Genomic DNA, 18,338 nt, shown 5'->3' with positions numbered 1-18,338 from the left:
TTACATTGAAGTTAGTCTTCTTATATGGTTGAATATAATTATATAATGGACAAATTATCGATTTAAGACATATTGACATGTTCGGCAATAGCTTTTAAGGTGGATTTTAGTATTTGAACTTAGTCAAAACTCTAATGATGGTGAAAAGTAGTGTTTGAAATAGCTTTTGGTGTTTGAACTCATGTTTTGGAAAAGCTATAAATATTAGCTTTTTTGAGTAGTTTTTGAAGACTGATATATTTTATTTTTGATATCATTTTAAACTACCAATTAATTTTACCGAAGAATAATTATCATAAAATCAATTTTCACTATTAAACTCTAATAAAGCTACCACGAAGATTTTAGTAGTTTATTTTCTTTCGTTGTTTTACTTTTTCTATTGGTGTTTGTACCTCTTTTGGATAAAAAAAAGCTCTAATATCTACCGGTACCACCACCACAACCTAATTCATTGGTATTGATATGTATGTTCATAACTTAGCTATTAATGTTCATCATGCACACCTTCCTCACCATACAAACGTGTTGCTTAATCAACTTTCTTAAAGTTTCCCCAAATGCCAAACGACCGCGCACACACAAATACACAATCTTCTCAATTCACACTCATCCTTCTTCATCGTTAAGATTGAGGGTGCCTGTAAAAATATGGGAATTTGAATAGATTTTCTGGGTATACTTTAGAATACAATTCAATTCCATTTTCTTAAAAAAAAAAATCAATAAAAAAAAGTAGTGAAAAATGGGCCAAAAAAACTCAAAAGATGAATCGGTTTATCAGCAAGTGATGGAAGGAAATGTTGAAGCCATTAAAGCTCTCTGCAAAGAAGGTGCTCGTCTTGAGGTATCTCTCTTTCTTTTTCTTCTCATTTCAATTTTCTACTGAAAAAATGGAGTAAAGATGGTATTTTTTTTAAATATAAGATTATGATTTTCCTGGGTTATAATTGTGAATTACAGTGGATTGATAAAGAAGGGAAAACTCCCTTGATTGTGGCTTCTATGGATCCAAGACTTTATATTGTAGCAAAGACTTTGATTGAGTTGGGTGCTAACATTAATGCATATCGTCCTGGTAAGTTTTTATTTTTTATTTTTTTTTTAATTTTCTATTATAAAACTAACAATTGCTTTGGATTTGATTGAATGAGTTTATGAGTATTGGTATTTTTTTGTTGATATTTGAAGAATTAAGTCTTACTAGCTCAGTTTTTTTGGTTTATAGTCTTTTCCTATATATGTAGAATTGGCTGAGTGAGATGATACTTATTGGATGTTGTTGTGTGTAATGATTGAGTTTATTCCAGATTTAGTTAGGATTTAGTTGGTTTTAAGTCGCGAAGATTATTGCCCACTTGATTCTGGTGTACCTCATTAGGTTGTTTGTTGATCAGTCATATACTCATATACTACTATAAAGGTGTAAATTAGTGTTGTTTTATGGTAATACATATTAGTTAAGGAATGTATTTTTATGAAATGACCGAAGTTGCCTCCGTTTTGTTAAATGGAAGAAGTGTGTCTCCTATATGAGTTGAAAGGGGAGGTAGATTGAGATATTGAGTAGATTAGCACAAGTGATCATAGTTTTGTATAGAATTTAGAGAATAGATCATGACATTTGATTCGGATTTTTTTTTGTCTCAACTTTTTTAATAAAAAAGCTAGCTAAAACAAAGTTTATCTGGGATCAATGGTACTCCCTCCGTTTCATTTTAATCTACACACTTACACTTTTCGCGCATGCCAACGCAAAACTTTGAGGACATATATCTTTACTTTTGTATTTGTAAAAATTATAAAAAGTACATATTAATAAAATACATGTTATGATGAATCTAACAAGATCACACATGACTATATTTTCATCCGCGTATAAATCACAAATGATGGTCAAAGTGAAATTTGTGAATAGTGTAAAATGTCAAAGTGTGTAGATTAAAATGAAACGGAGGGAGTACTAAAGAGTTACTTGTGTTATAATATGATGCTGGGAAGTTATGTAAGAATTGAAATGCTCACTTTTGATCTTATATGGTTCTTTCTTATTTCTATTTCTGTGTGGCAATTCTTTCTCTTCATTGATCTCAGAAGTTCCCATTTGTATGTTAGGTAGTCATGCAGGTACACCTTTGCATCATGCTGCAAAGAGAGGCCTAGACCACACTGTTAAGTTGCTTCTAGCGCATGGAGGTACAGTTCAAAGTAGTCACCGAGCATTTAAGATTGTCTTTCTGTGCTTCCTGGTAGTGGAGACTTAAGTGATTGAAGTCTATCGAATGCTAGTATGTCAATGTATAATGGACTCTGTTAAAATAATTGCAGCAAACCCTTTTGCAAGAAATGATGATTGTCAAACGCCGTTAGATGTAGCCAGAACAAAAGGACATACCAATGTTGTACATGCAATTGAGGTACTTTATTTGGAATAATAATTATGATGGCTGGATTTTATATTTGAAGATTTACAGCTAAATGCACTATATTTCTCTATTCCTTTTTTGTTTGTGGGGTTTTGCTTCCCTCCTCTCAGGCTCATATTTGCTATTTCTCTGGTGATATACGTGAGATTCTGTTGGTGCCAGGCATCCTTGAATCGCTGGTGCCTCAACGGTTAGCAAGAAAGAGCTCAAAGTAATGTTTCCTTTACCTTTTGCACTTTGCATATTCATCTAGAGCTATCGTTTCTGTCTATAAAAGTGTAGCTATCCTTGAGACCCAACAATCAAGCTAAATGGTGCACGGGCTTCTGATTTTTTTTTCCCCTCTTTTTGACGGGTTTAACCTGTTGTTTTTTTTGTTAATCTTGTCCATCTACTATGAGCCTTTTGCTGATATTCTAGTTTCAAAAATATGTTATCCCAAGACTGATGATAAGTATGGAAGTGAAAGTTTATTTGACATTTTGACATGGTTGTGGGGAAGGTTTGAGCGAAATTAAGTTTATAGTGACTGAGTGAAAAGTCAATGGTCCCAAAGTAGCTGGTTCTCTTTCCACTTGTAACTTCAAATAAAATTTACTCTTTTGAAAAAAAGCGTCAATACTCATTTCAACAATAGTTTGCTATATAGCTTTCATGCAACTTCAAAGTTGTTATATTTCTCTTACCTTTTTCATAACTTTCCCAGGAAGAGTTGGGTGGTGGTTGTTCCTTGTGGTCCCCCAAATACAAAGAAGCCTCCAAAATTGGAGCTTGCTGTGTATCCTAGTGCACAGGTATGTAACTTTATTTCCAAGTCTTACCTGAAATTTTGTTTGAAACCATAGGATCTGCTATGTTCTTTTTCTGCCTCTGTATTCTCAATTTTCGGCTTACTATAGGAATCGGGGGTTTGTGATATTGGACTACTATAATTCAGTATCTTTATATAATTCGCTATTGAGTCTATGAATATTGGGTCCTAGTGAAATAGTTAAACGTGGGTACTGGGTACGCATTCTCCTTTTTGGGCTTTGCATCTCAAAAGTCCAATCTCGTTTCTGAGTGGCTTGATTGTTTAAGACTAAGGTTTTCGTGAATCTACAATGCAAATGCACACAACACACTGTCTACCAACAACATTGGTATATGGGTAATGTTGCTGACAAGTGGCATTTCCAGTTTCACAAGCTGAATTCCCCTTATTTGAACTTATTATATTCAACGACAACGTTCTTATTGTAGTTGTGCATTGAGCTTAGGTATCCCTCATGTTGGGAGAAGGTTTTGACTTTGTAGATTTGGTTGGTTTGCACCATCATACCATCATAATCATTCCGCATGTCCTCCATCATAGAAAACATACGATTTTTTTTTGAGTAAGTGAGAGGAAGGTGATAACAAATTCATAATCAAAAGAGGGAGAAGAGGAAGATTGAGGTTGTCTACTTGAGAGACCTCTAGGAGGGGAAACAACATTTTGTGCACGGGTTGGAGGTTCATCTTTGGATTCACTATCAACATCCTAAACATTATCCACTTCTCGATCAATCCTAGTGGCCTCGGGTTAGGGAGGAAATAACGGTGGTAACCCTTGACAAGCTAAATCCAACGCTCGGGGGGTCTAGAGAAGGACGGATGTATTGCATCTGCCGCAAAGGTTAAGGAAAGGGTTACTATCTATAAGCTTTAGTTGCTTTAGGTGCTTCCCAAATCCCGTGTGAATAGCTATTACAGATATCATACCACCAATGTCAATCTACCCTTATAGAGTTCCCCCAACCTTATCTCCACACACCTTTCTAAGAAATTAAAACCGAGTTAAGCATTCCCCTAGGCAATTGGGGGTCTTGGTTGCCATGTAAAGTGCTACAAGGTCTTCTTGAGTCATTTAACTAAGCTCTTGCCTAGTATATACGCACCCAACGAGTAGTTGATGGGTCATGGGTGTACCTAAGAACGAAGGAGATGATGGCCAATGAGGTGGTGGTTCGAGGTTGAAAGTTTAGAGAGCAGGCTATGAGCCTCCAAAAGGCTTCTTGGTTGTAAACGGGGAAGTCTTGGATGTGAGGGTGGTAAATCCTCGCCTTGGGGCCCGACAAATACCCCATTTAGCTTCGTTGTGATCATGTGAAATTTGCTTAAGAAGTTTGAAATTTATATCAAACTCCTCCTCCCTATTTAGAGTGCGCTCAAGGGAAGCGAGAAACTCAAGGGTCTAAGGCACTCAGAGAAGAAAAAAATCCCAACCAAAGTCCGTGAGGCACGCAAGAACATCTTGAAAAATGCCAAGAGTTTCGAGGGTAGGCCCATGATAGAATTTGGTAGGCCTTTGTGGTTGGTATTGGGATCAATTTGAAGGGCGGGGATATGGACTTGTTCGCTGAGGGAGGGGTTGGTTGACATTGTTTAGGTTCTTGTATTTCTTTGTGTGGGAAGTCATTTGTGGAGTTGAAAGAGGATACTCAATCACAATACACAGAATTAAGCAAGCAACAAACCAAATTTATGACTTTATGTACACAAGTCTTAATCAAGGTAGGGCAATAAACTTTCAAGATCTACTTTCTCTCTCTAGGGTTTCAGTTTCTCTTGCTCATGGTTAGCTCATGGGTCGCTCAAAACTCAGTGTCTTCTTGAATTGTGTGCAGTAGGAGCACATTCTCCTCTTTCCTATGAAGCACCCGTTCCTTGTGTATACAAGTCAGGGGCGCTTAATCCATGGTCGCTCGCTCCTCGCTCCAAACTTCCTACCTTGATGTGTTATGCCCTGCAACTCCTAGGAGTTACCGTTCCTGTATTTGAAGGAGTGCCAGCTCCTCCCCTGTTTTGGTCTTTTCTCTCAACAAAGCAACAAGCCAACACTAAAATAGATGTTAGTGATCAAGGGGAGGGGGAGAAGACTAAGAGATCCTAAATACAAGCATTTACTAATGGAGGATGAAAATTAGGAGAATGGAGAAAGAAAATGCACAAGAATCCAAAAAAAACATGCAAAAACAACGAAAATATATACGTGAGTGAGACTGAATTCTCACTCATCAGACTTCTAATTGTTTTGCGATCCAATGTCTATGTCGGTGTATTTGAAATGGACATAGGAATGCATATCCCTTTTTTACTTGTTTAAAATTAGAGTTTTTGGATGCAAGAGCTACCATGATCCAGTTATTCATTCTAGAGCATGGTTTGCAACTTCGCGTGCGCCAGTACAAGGGTTGGGTGGAGGGCTGAACCAGTGCTCATACCTGCGGATTGTATTCATAGGATATCTCATCACATGTCTGTGCATTCAGATCGGGTTATCAACTTTGTATTCTTAAAATGTTTATGATGTGACCTAACTGATCTTACAGCTTGAGTGATGGTGGCGGAGTTGCTCTCGAATACTGGTGTCTTGCATGTATCTTTTGTTCTTTAAACCACAGAAAAAATTGCAGATGCGGTCGCGTTATCGCGGAAGCAGCTTGTATTGGAGTTATGGACAGATCGCGGCTAAAGCAGCGTGAAATTTTTGAAAAAGCTCACATATAAGGGATTTAACGTCATATTTGCAAATTTGTAATTTAACCAAGTATTTCTTCATCATAATATACTTCCTTTGTTCTTTTTTAACTACACCATTTCCTTTTTGACACTATTTATCAACCAACATTGTTAAGCTATTTCACATCATTATAGTATAAGAAAAAACATAGTCAAAGTGGGTCGCCTTAGATTCATCTCAATTTGAGGATTCCAAATATCAAATTTTTTATAATCCCTACTTATATGCAATTAGAGATGTTAACGTTCAAAGAAGCGTTTCGACAAACATGAACAACAAACGGTGCAATTAAAAAAACAGAAGTAAGAAACAACTCATACACATCCAAACTTAAATACCCCTACTAATTTATTCTCCCTTCTTGAGTGTGTACATATTGTTTTTCTTACTATTTATGTTTTTTCTTTCGTGAATCCTGTCAAAAGAACAGACCTAACAAAAAAAAGAATGTTCTAAGTTCTAACCTGGCAAGTCACTGCTACGTAACGGATGACATGGCGAGAAGGACATGATTTTTGATGTGGCGTTCTATAATGGGATTTCTCGGAACGACAACTTCCAAATCCGTTACAGAATGGCCGTTACGTAACAGGAACAACTGGGTTTTAATTCCATAGTTTAAAAACTCATCTTGTGACTTTGTAAACCTACCTTTTTTTCCCCTTCTAAATATAGCTGTAATGAACAGGATCCCCAACCTCGTACTATCATCCCTCTTTGGAAGTGCAATATTCGGGAGCCAAAGTTTCATGAGTCAGATCCCTCCTTGACAATTTTGAATGAATCAACTAGTAAGTTCATTACTATATATTATATTTGCCAGCTCACTTCTTTTTGGCATGCTCCATTCTCTAGTGCTCACCTGTGAAAAGGGATATTTATCTGTGCTAAGCTAGTTATTACTTCAAAATCTGTCATTGCTGAATGGTTATGCCTTCTACAGTTAGTTATGGGGTGTGAAGCTAGTATCCCCCTGTGCTCAGCCTAAGCCTTTGTCTGTAGTGCTGTTTTACAATGAATAGAAAATTGGAGAGAACAAAACATGCTTAATATATGTCATATATTTCTGTAGTGAACCTTGTAAATTTTGTTCTTGTAGAAACTTGATATTGATACCGCAGGAACTAGAAATGTGACATAAAACAAGATGTCTGATGATTTCTTTCAACATCAACGTTATGGTTGAAGCTTTCTATCAGTTTGCTTTTGGTCCTACTCCTATGTAATTGGAGAATTAATTGAAAGCTTGTTACCAAAAGATAGTATATGATTAGCACTATCCTTGTCAGATGATTGCTATATGGGAGCTGTATTATTCATCTAATAAACAAGCTCTCCCCCCCCCCCCCCCCCTTTTGTGTGAAGAATGCCAGAGTGGTGTCTGCCATCCACCTCCTTTGGGTTCTCTCTCTAAAATATTGCTTTATCCTCCTTTTTCCAGGGACCCGTTATAAATTTTTATCGGCCATTGAAGGAGACAGGCATCAACTTGCTCAGCTATATAGTGCTTGCAAAGGATTTCCTAAGGTATTTATCAAATGCCTAGCATTACTTTAGGACTAATTTCTGCCTTATCCTGATGTGCAATTGTGCACAGGCATATTAAACTGGCAATTTGTTTAGTCTGCTTAATTTGAGAAAGCTGATAGTGTTAGTCTTATGCTCAATGAACATTTATCTGGTTAGGCAATGCATGCATTGGAGTGGAACTGAAACCTTACTCTAACCATCCCTCTCAAATATCACTTACAAATATGTTTTTTTCTTGACAAGCTTGCTCTTTATAGTAGATACCATCGTGAATACCATTCGTGCTTCGGGGTGGGAAAAAAATTGCATCAGAATTTTTGGGAAGGCTCTGTGCGGACCTATAACTACTTCTTGCTATTTCTCATCCCTTTTCTTTTTCTAGAGGGTGGAAGAGATGGTGCTCTCAGACCCGGATGGCCGTGACCTTTTGCACCTGCATGTCCTAGTTAAGGATCCTATACATAGCAAACTTAAGGGCTATGAACCTTAGGTAGTTCGTGGTTGTGCCTATCATGTAGAGATTTTAGTTCATGGCTTCTGATGGTCCTAGGGCGTTTAACCGAAGTATTGTAGCTCAGAGATAATATATAGCCTATAACTTGGGTAATCACAGAATCTCCTTGGTTAGAGGTTCAGATCATGCAGCCTACTAGAAATTTTGGGAAAATTAGTAGCTCATGCTTTAATAATAATTAGTGGTTGCTTGAAGTTGACTGCTGATCGCTGAAGTTTTAGACAGGGCCTCATGGCTGCTCATGCAAGCTTGTTACTAAATCCTTGCCGAGTACAAGCTTTCATTTTCAGCTTCCAAGGATCGTTCCAACAAATTGAAAGGAAATTAGCCGCTACTCCCTCTGTCCCTTGTTGTTTGTCTCATTTACTTTTTTACACTCTCCAAGATGCACTTTTGACCATTAATATCTTTAATTACGTTAAATAACAATTATAAAAAGTTGATACTTGGAAAACAACACGATACAAGGATACTAACAACAGTAACAAGATCCCACATGATATTGTTTTCTCTTATATATCGATGTGAATTGATGGTCGATGTTATCGATGTTTGACCTTGATAAAGCAAATGGGCCAAATAATAAGAGGTGTGAGTATTTTGTATTTCTTCTGACTTGATCTCAGTAGCAGTGCATTAGTATTTGCTGGCCATAACTGGGTCATAGCCCTCTAGTCCAAGTTTCTTAGTGCCTTTGCGTTTAATATCTCTTATTTTCCTGAGAATTTATTTTCAATGGACCTGAAGTCATGAAATGATGGTTTGAGGGAATTAGGCTGTTGATGCTGAATAATGTGTTTCGGAGCTGTTGAATATTGTGTCATGCTAACCAAGTGAAAGCCTATTACTTTAGCTCACTCATTGTGGAGGATACAGAACATGGAAATCGTGTATATTTTTTAAAAATACAGATTCCGGTCCAAAATATTAAATTACAAGATTGACTTTACTTTAGGCATCCATCCGATATATTTATTTATAGAGAAGCATGTATAAAAAATGCTAATCTTGATAATTTGCGAAATTGGTTAACTAGGTTATGCCATCACCCTCATTACCAGAAACTAACACCAGCAATCGACTAGAATTTTCATCAGCCTCAAATTCTCAGTCAACTTCTGTTACAAATGGTTGGGGCGATGTTGATGGTAATGATGCCGCTCACAGTAACTGCAGCCCATCTATTGTCCCAACACCCCCTAAGGGAAGCTGCAACGGGTGGGCCTATGAATCCACACCAGAACAACATAATGGGTGGGCTGATCCAGGTCCATCCAGGCCTACACTACCAGAAGCTAAGGCAAGCCATCGGCCAGAATCTTCATCAGGTTCGAACTCTCAGTCAAGTTCTACTACAACAGTTTGGGGTGATATGAAAGGTAATGCTACTCACAGTGACTGGGGCCCATCCAGTGTTCCACCACCCACAAAGGCAAGCTGCAATGGATGGGCCGATAAACCCAAACCGGAGCAATATAATGGATGGGCTGATCCAGGTCCATCTGAACCAAGTGTCAATCCTACAACTGTTGTCCCAACATCCATTCCTTCTGCTCCATCAGCTCCTCCATTGCCTGCAGATGTTTTAGATGACGGGCCTATTCATTATCCTACAATCGACATGGTCCCTATGGACTTGCCCGTCACCAGTGGCGAAGCAAAAGGTAAATCGGATGAGTCTGGGTGCGTGATATGTTGGGAAGCCCCGATTGAGGGGGCATGCATTCCTTGTGGTCATATGGCTGGTTGCATCTCTTGCTTATCAGAAATCAAATCCAAGAAAGGGGTTTGCCCTGTTTGCCGGGCCAAAATTGATCAGGTTATCAGACTTTATGCTGTTTGAGACCAAGATTACTTCACAATTCTTTTGCCAGTTATGCAATTAGGGGATATGGTGTTATGTTACACTATGATCATGTTCAATTTTGTAAAGTAATATTGAATCATTGTATAGTCAGAAACCACAACATTGTTTTAAGAATGAGTTATAGATGTGCTATAAATTATATATCTATGTGAATCCATTTTCAGAAGCTTCCTCGTTCTAATTATATACTTTTATCTGTAATTAAGAACTCATATTTGTTTTTAGTTTATTCCAAAAATAATATGTAATATTAGTATAATTGAACAGCTTAAATTTCAAACTTTTATTGTCCTTTTATGTCATTGTGGAGCTCAAGAAACTTATTTCATGAAGGATACTTTTGATTTTTCAACTCATTTCCTTATCAAAAACAATTATCAAATGAAACGTGGTCTACTATATTATAAATGAAGGAATTTTCTGTTGGAGAATTATTAAAAAAATAAAATGACGAACATTAATTGTTGCCATTTTCATTAGTTGGTCATTTTTTTTTAGGGACACTTGACGGTGCACTAATTTGAACTTTAATGTCTCTAATTATAAATAAGAAAAAATTACTATAAAAAGTTGAAAATATATATTGAGACGAAACTAACAAAGATCTCTCGATATGTTTTTTTATTAAGCGTAGATGTCATCTAATTTAGCTGGTAAAGTTTTATGTAGGTGATATCCGAGATCTGGAATCGAATCCCGTCTACATCATTGCGCTTTAATCACTCATTTACATATAAAGAAAAAAACTCTATTTTTTCTTAAATAGAAATCATAAAAGATCGTCAAAGTCGTCTAATAAAAAACGAGAGAAGTAAGTCGATAAATCACATTTATATTTAGAGGGTCAATTATCACATAATTGTGAAAGTACATGTGAAATTCTCTTCCTTACTGAAATCCTGTCTAACCACGCGTAGAAATTTACAAAAACGAAAGCTCTAGAGAATATATTGATTCAATATACTATATAACTTCTAGATTTTCTTGGTTGACATTTTAAAATTTGGTGTACCATTAAAAAACATGAATTTTCCACCACATTGACTTAGTGGGTACGCTAAATAAAGCACATTTATTTTCCATAAGCGATAATTAGTATAATAATTAGTTAATACATTACCATGAAGAATCATCAGCTTTTTTTATTAGTGGAATTTTCATTGAATTACTTTTTTGAGTGGGATGTTCTTTAAAACGACATATCTAATATGAAATATGGGACAAAATTCTGTTAAAACGACGTGATTTTAATTAGTTATTCATTTGGCTAATCTAAATCAATGTCATCCTGATATTTTCTTAGGTCATTTAATGCAATTAAATATTAATTCAGTGAATCAACCAATTGAGAAAATGCTACGTTCATTATATTTTAGTCTAACTCCACAAAAATGTAAATGTTGCATCTTTAAAAAAATAAGTCAGGTAATTCATTCATTTCTTAAAACGTTTTGACTTCTACATTATTCAGACACTTTCTTTGACTATATTATGTGAATTCTACATAAAGTAACATATACTCATGTGAGATATGTCAGATTTACATGAACATCTAATTTAAAAATATCGAATTTTTTTATTTTTACTTATATGAAATTAAAGATGTTAATGATTAAAGTTACATATCAGCAAGTATGTCCGAATAAATGTTTCAAGTAAAGGGTTTTTTACGTAGTGTCTCTATGTTTTTCGAAATTCTATGTTGTACCCGACCTTTTTGAACTTTACACATTGTACCCCTAAACTCTCTAAACGTCACACAAAATATCCTTACTAATAAAAATTTCTACTTTAAATCTCATTTAGTCTTTAATTTATCAAATCATATTCCAAATTTCAGTAATTTAACAAGGCTACAAAATCCTACTCTATGCCCACAAGGTAAGAAAATCCCAAAATCAACCGTTTTATATCTAAAGGTACTTTGTGTAAGGTTAATAAATTTTAGGGGTACGATGTGGAAATTTCAAAAAGATCGGATACAACATAAAATTTCGTAAAACACATCGACACTATTTAGAAAAACCCAATCAATTTTATCAAAATTTAGATCTAAAGTGCAAATAAAGTGAAAGGGAAAAATAAGTGTGAATATAGGAAATAATTTATGAGATTTAATATTACTAAAATAATTATGCTGTTCCATGTAATTGCACCAGTCCATATTCCCAACAGTTGACCAAAACATCATTTTCCCAATAAGCCTTATTTTCCTACGCAAATACAAATATACTCTTTTTTTTTTATCTTTCTCACTTTTTCGTGTGTATCTCTCAATGCACCTCTTTGAACTTAATTATCTTCCATTATATATTAGTTTAAATTATAACGATTGAATAATAATAATATAATAATAATTGAGACGAATCAAACAAAATCTTACATGACTTTATTTTATTTTTTTACAAATTGAAAAAAATTAAGAAAATTCTCTTTAGGTATGAACAGTGTCAAGATTCTAGGTGAGAACGATAAAAAAAAAAAGGAGTATTTTTTTATTTTATTATTATTTAGAAAAAAGAAAGAAGATTAATATGTCATCCTTTGACAAATAAACCCGCCTCTTTCTCTCTCAATTTACTCTTGACTCTTTCTCTCTTCATACTTCATACTACCCAATTACCATCTCTGTTAGTTTCTCTGAGTTTTCTTCATCCACTTACAAATATATTACAAAGTTTTTATCTTTGAAATTTCTCCCTCTTTTTTATTTTTCCATTTGTTTGGAAATTCATTTTTCTTTTTTTGTTAAGTTGTGTTCTTAATTATGGGACAAAAACAATCAAGAGAAAAATTGATTTATCATTATGTGATTAATGGTGATGTTGGTGGTATTGAGTTTCTATCCAAACAAGGTGCTAGTCTTGAGGTAATTAACTAATCTAACTAATTAATCTTTGTTTTCTTGCATTTTTTTACTTTTTATTTTGGGGTGATAGATTTGTTTCTTATAAAATGAATATGGATTATCATATTTTAATGTTTAGATGTTAGGATAGATTTAGGAGTATTTGCTATAAGTATTTAGTAGTAGGAATAATATGTCTTTTCGAACCTTGTTAAATATACGAGGGATGTTATTCTTTTCGAACCTCTTGTTCTATGTCAATCGAACGAAAACATCATTCTTTTCGAACCTCTTGTTCCAGGTATCAATCGAACATCATTCAGAAGAGGGAACTAATAAATGAGTTAGTATGTTTTTATAAAGTTTACTCATTACTACGAGTAGTATTTTACACAATTTTCAATGTAAAGCACTATTCATTAATATCTTTGATTACATATTTGTAAAATATTACGAGAATTTTACTCTATATATAAAATACTATATATACTCATCGAAGCAAATTTAATAAGATGTCACGTGATGATTTTTTATTCATAACATGAATTAAGATATATTGCGTGGTATATTCTCGATAAGTAGAACTTTAAATAATAAAGAGAGTACTTGTACGTACTTTTTTTTTTTGGTACATGGTATGGATGATTTAAAGTTCAAACATAGAAGTGTATATGTAACATAATTTTTATTTAGTTTGTATAGGTACCAAAGATAAATTTAAGTTTTTCTTTTTGATGCAATTAATAGCTAAAATGTTAGTAAAATAAGTATTTGTGATGAAATTAAAATTTGTTTTCTTGATGATTTTTGAGTTTAGTGGAAAGACAAAGAAGGCAAAACACCACTTATTGTTGCAGCAAAGGATCCTGGTCTTTTTGAAGTTGCCAAATTTCTTGTTGAGTTGGGTGCTAATGTCAATGCTATTTGCAAAGGTAAACCTTAAATTTTATATCTATACAAATATATTAAAAGGTGTGCGAAAACAAGAAAATGTGCCAAGTGGCGCTCTCCCTAGGGAGTTTTAATTCATGTAATCCATGTACAATAAAAAATTTAAAAAATTGCATCGTATAGGGTTTGATCCCGAGACCTCAAGTACATATACTAAAGGTTTAACCACTAGGCTAAGTTGTATTTAGTGTTATTATCATAAAGTATTATGTTAATAAATAAAAAATTTTCTAACCCGGGGCATAGCCTGGACCTAATAACTAGTTTTTCTTTAAAATATGATAATTTCTGCTATATTACTTAACTTATGAAAACCAAATAATTACAAACAAAATTCAGGGATTTCTACTTTTTTAGTTATTCTATGTATCAATCCTTACATCTCCTACTACTGGTGGAGTGACAGCCAGCTTCGGTATGTTGGGGGATATCATTATTGCCGAACCTAACGCCTACATTGCATTCGCGGGTAAAAGAGTGATTGAGCAAACATTGAATAAGACAGTACCTGAAGGTTCACAAGCGGCCGAATTTTGCCTATATTTATATAGAGTGAACTAGAAGTTTTGAATTCATGCACATTACACTTAATATACTTAAAGTGAAATGTCTCCTAGTTCTAAGATTCTAGTTCTTTGTCAAAATTTTGGGGTGTTTTTAGTTCACCTTAAGTTTCATTTATCTAAACTTATTAGCACTAATTTAAATTTATGAGAACTTATTAGAACTTAATGTACGTAGTTGTGAGTCGAAGTTGATTGGTAGCCCTTATTGACCCGAATTTGATTATCTGAACAAATATGAATTTACCGGTTTTGAACTTGAGTGGTTTGAACTTTGAAGTTATAAGTCCTGAATTTATTTTTCCCTGATAGAATTTAAAATAAGATGAGTTGAACATTATTAAGTATGTGAAATGATATTTCATCATAGGTCATGATGGAGGAACACCTCTACATTATGCAGCAAAGGAAGGCCTTGAGAACACAGTTGCATTACTTCTCACACATGGAGGTATACATATATATACATTGATGTGCTAATAATCAAATTTCGTATCATTTGCAACAAATAGTTAACAACCAATTTACTCTCTTGTATGAATTCACAGCCAATGTATTTGTCAAGAATCGTGATCATCAAACACCACTTGACATCGCTAGGAAGAATGGTCGTAATATTGTTGTTCGAGAGATTGAGGTTTAACAATGTGTTCTTACAGTTTCATAGCTAGTTGTTGTTAATTACAACATTTGATCTTCAATGTTCTTGATGTTTTATTTTGTATCTTTCAGAACCGTATTTGTTATTTTGCTGGTCACATCCGCGAAACTTTTGGACCAGGATTGTCTGATGTAACAACTACAGAATCATCCTCAAGAGTAATGTTAGTAATCATTAATCAATGCTCCATAATCAAGCCTAACAATTGGTTTAAGTACTTGTAATCTGCATATTTTCATCAATCATTGATTCTTTTACTTCAACTGAAGACTTTGCTATAATCTTGCTATTGTGCAGTTGGGTGGTTGTAGTACCTCACGGTCCTCATAATCCTCAAAAACCGCCAAAACTAGAGCTTGTCATTTATTCAACTCCTGAAGTATGTTTTCTTTTCTTTTTGCTGATTATAACTTTTTACTCGTCCAACTTAATCTTAATAGATTTTCTAGTGTTAATGTCATGTGTAGCAACTGATTACTGTAGAAATTGATTCTTAGAAGTCGAAGAGAGTAGAGCTCGAAATTGATTAGGAATATAACATTTCTTCATTGGTGGCATCACTCTAATGTTGAGAGCTTTGTTGTTAGTGCAAGAAAAATAGAATTAGACTGCATTTCCCCAAAACATTCATGCTATATTCTATTCAAGATATGTAGGTTTTGAAGAGATGGATTAGTGCTATTTTGCTTAGTTGTAACCACTTTAATTTGCTTATGCCATTCAGATGTTGAATGCCAAGTAGCCATCTCTTATAAGCATTAACATACTATTATCCTTTAATATGGTGATCAGGATGCTGAGCCGCGTAAAATTGTCTCTGTTAATCGATCTAAAATTAAGGCGCCAAGATTTGATCAACCAAATCCTGCTTTGACAGTTTTCGACAAGCTGACTAGTGAGTTCATACATTTTTTTTCTCCATAACTCTGCTCTAACTTTTCTGATTAGGTTGATTGATTGATGACGAGTTCACTAAGAAGTAAAGAAGCTTCTGAAATCAATTTACTACTTCTGTTTGTATCGAGCTTCTACTCATTTTGGTTTTCTTGTCCAGAAACTCGGTATAAATTCTCATCAGTCACCTACAATGACAAACAACAACTTCGACGATTGTACAATGCTTGTAAAGGGATCTCACAGGTATGAGATGATCTATATTATCTAGAAATACAATTAATAACTTCAATACTAACAAAATTATAATCCAAGAATGTTCGATCACTCTGTGCTTTTCCTAATTAAAAAGTTTATGAGCTAAGAGAACACTTTCAGACTAAGGTTTCATCTGGTCTGAAACTTAATAAGATTTGGCTGGGGATTGAGCTGGTCTGGTCTTGTCTCATGGTTCGATATATGTGTGTAGGTAAGGCCAGCCTCAGCTCAGATGATGAATCCTGAATCTGTAAGTTCACCACTTCACTCGTCAGCAGCATCTCAAATGAGTAGTCCTGCTTGGCGAACACCCAGAGTATTTTCGCCTCCTTTGACACCAAACAACAACGTTTGGGTGCAAGAATCACCTAGACGCACAGATCAGTACCCTGGCAACTGGGGCGTCATGCAATCCTCACTTACTCCATCAAATCATAAGCTGAGTCCTTTAGTCTTGCCGACAGCTGACAGATATTCTGCACCTGCAGCAGTTTCTTCGCCTGCTCCATCAGCTCCTCCGATTAATACTAGCAATTTTATTGATGAAGTGCCCACATCTGTTGCTGAATCTGTAGGGCACCAGCCTGCAACAGCTGAGTCCACAGTGTGCGTGGTCTGCTGGGAATCTCCGGTTGATGGAGCTTGTGTCCCATGTGGGCACGTGTCTACGTGTATGTCTTGCGTAAAGAAGATCATAGACAACAAAGGGGTTTGCCCTGTCTGCAGAGCCAAGATTAGTCAGGTTGTTAAACTCTATGGAATCTGAAAATAAAAAACAGTTATTTAGAGGGTTTTGTACATAAGACTGAGTAAATCGTTGGTAATTCTTTTATTTGGGGGAGAGTTGGGTGTCCTGTGATAATTATGTTATCATAGCTTATGCAGTAACACAAATAACATGATATTGCTTTGGTTTGATATATATTTATGTGAATACCAGCAATATCATGGAGTTTTCATGTATAGTAGTGTATACTTTAAGACAATTTTGCTTTCATGTTGGTGACATTATTTGACACTTGAGATAGTTTTTGGATCTCTGTTCAACTTCTTGATAAACTTTGTTCTCATATACAAATTGTAAAAATGCTTTCCTTTTCTTCCTCTTTTGGTACTAAAGGAGAAGCTTATTAGATCAAAATCGAAGAATCGTTCATGAACTCGCAGTCAAGTCAATAGTTAATGGTTCCAATTTCTCATGTTAAAAGTTTGCACTACCATATAATTTTAAATATTTTTTTTTATTTTAATATATTACTTGTAAAATTTTGTTTCATAACATTAAACTTGACTTCACGTCGTTTACAACACCTTCTCTTGCCTTTTTCAATACTAAAGGAGAGCTTACTAGATTCTTCGAAAGATATAAGATAAGCAAAGAAAAAGTTTGCAATACCTTTTCTCACGGAAACGTATCTAATAATTCACTCTTTAGCTTAAAAGATCAATATTAAGGCTGATCAAGTCCCATCACGTATAAACTTAAGAAAAAATAAAGGTTGCTTATTTCTAATTAAATCTAAAAAATTAATAAACGTAAAGAAAACAAGTGGACAAATAGAAAAAGATGATTGTTATTACGCAAATTTTAAACAATACAAAAGTTGTCCCGTCGTATTTATACTCAATATCATAGAAATTACAAAATCATAAATTATGAGTTAAGGAATTGAAACAATTACACTAAGATTGAACTCATCGAAGTCTGAAGAGTTATAAGCCCAACATGTTACATGTGCCTTGTGGCCTGTGGGATTCGGGCTAGTACTGAACTTGGGCCACCTAACATTAATGTAGTTTGAAGCATTATTCGAGTATCTCAAAATCATACTTAGTTTTTTTGGTGGATTATTTTTCAAGCCAGTTCATTTTAGTTTGTCAAAATCAAGGTTTTTTTGTGGGAAGAGTTCATGTTTTAGATGGGACAATTATTTTCGGGTAACTAAATGCAAGTCAATGTATATAGACCTAAGTAACGTAACTTATTAAAGGTGTGTTCAGGAGTAACTTACTGAGTATATTTATAGCATGTCTGGTAGTCGTTAATAGACGTATTGGGGTAATGAGAATGTATTTTAAGTATAATTATAAGGGAAGTATCCTTAAAATTCTCGTGAGGAGGCAATTCTCAAGTTTGTCTTTTTTCTCTATGAAGAAGTAATCTCATCCCTTAAACTTTTTTTTTTCCTCCAAGAATAAGCAATTTTCATTACCACTCATTACCGCCTACGAGGTACTATTAGATGTGAATGAAAATTTAAGAAGAAAAATAGATACTTTAT

General features: G+C 34.6%; 2 protein-coding genes across 2 annotated transcripts; both read left to right on the top strand.

Annotated features, from left to right (window-relative positions):
- The first annotated feature begins 497 nt into the window (after window positions 1–497).
- On the top strand, window positions 498–10,047 carry LOC104894731 (putative E3 ubiquitin-protein ligase XBAT35). Its single transcript, XM_010681035.3, has 9 exons — window positions 498–847; window positions 964–1,078; window positions 2,116–2,196; window positions 2,329–2,417; window positions 2,537–2,637; window positions 3,133–3,220; window positions 6,659–6,761; window positions 7,412–7,497; window positions 9,051–10,047. Exons 1-9 carry the CDS (start codon window positions 746–748, stop codon window positions 9,855–9,857), a joined length of 1,572 nt encoding a protein of 523 aa, XP_010679337.1. The 5' UTR covers window positions 498–745; the 3' UTR covers window positions 9,858–10,047.
- Window positions 10,048–12,438: 2,391 nt separating this feature from the next.
- Window positions 12,439–17,156, top strand: LOC104894730 (probable E3 ubiquitin-protein ligase XBOS34). The gene is made up of 9 exons (XM_010681034.4): window positions 12,439–12,750; window positions 13,547–13,661; window positions 14,614–14,694; window positions 14,792–14,880; window positions 14,976–15,067; window positions 15,202–15,283; window positions 15,697–15,799; window positions 15,959–16,044; window positions 16,268–17,156. The coding sequence occupies exons 1-9, from the start codon at window positions 12,649–12,651 to the stop codon at window positions 16,820–16,822; spliced, it is 1,305 nt and encodes a 434-aa protein (XP_010679336.1). The 5' UTR covers window positions 12,439–12,648; the 3' UTR covers window positions 16,823–17,156.
- Window positions 17,157–18,338: the final 1,182 nt, after the last annotated feature.

This window comes from Beta vulgaris, chromosome 5, assembly GCF_026745355.1.
Source record: "Beta vulgaris subsp. vulgaris cultivar EL10 chromosome 5, EL10.2, whole genome shotgun sequence".
Taxonomy (NCBI): Eukaryota; Viridiplantae; Streptophyta; class Magnoliopsida; order Caryophyllales; family Amaranthaceae; genus Beta; species Beta vulgaris.
Note: the sequence above shows the minus strand (reverse complement) of the source record. Positions and strands in the feature narration are given on the sequence as shown.

Coding starts and splice junctions, on each gene's coding strand:
- LOC104894731 (XM_010681035.3), top strand. CDS start 746: ATGGGCCAAAAAAACTCAAAAGATGAATCGGTTTATCAGCAAGTGATG. Junction 2,418..2,536: donor ATGTTGTACATGCAATTGAG/GTACTTTATTTG, acceptor CCCTCCTCTCAG/GCTCATATTTGCTATTTCTC. Junction 7,498..9,050: donor CTTGCAAAGGATTTCCTAAG/GTATTTATCAAA, acceptor TTGGTTAACTAG/GTTATGCCATCACCCTCATT.
- LOC104894730 (XM_010681034.4), top strand. CDS start 12,649: ATGGGACAAAAACAATCAAGAGAAAAATTGATTTATCATTATGTGATT. Junction 12,751..13,546: donor AACAAGGTGCTAGTCTTGAG/GTAATTAACTAA, acceptor TTTTGAGTTTAG/TGGAAAGACAAAGAAGGCAA. Junction 15,284..15,696: donor TCATTTATTCAACTCCTGAA/GTATGTTTTCTT, acceptor TATGGTGATCAG/GATGCTGAGCCGCGTAAAAT.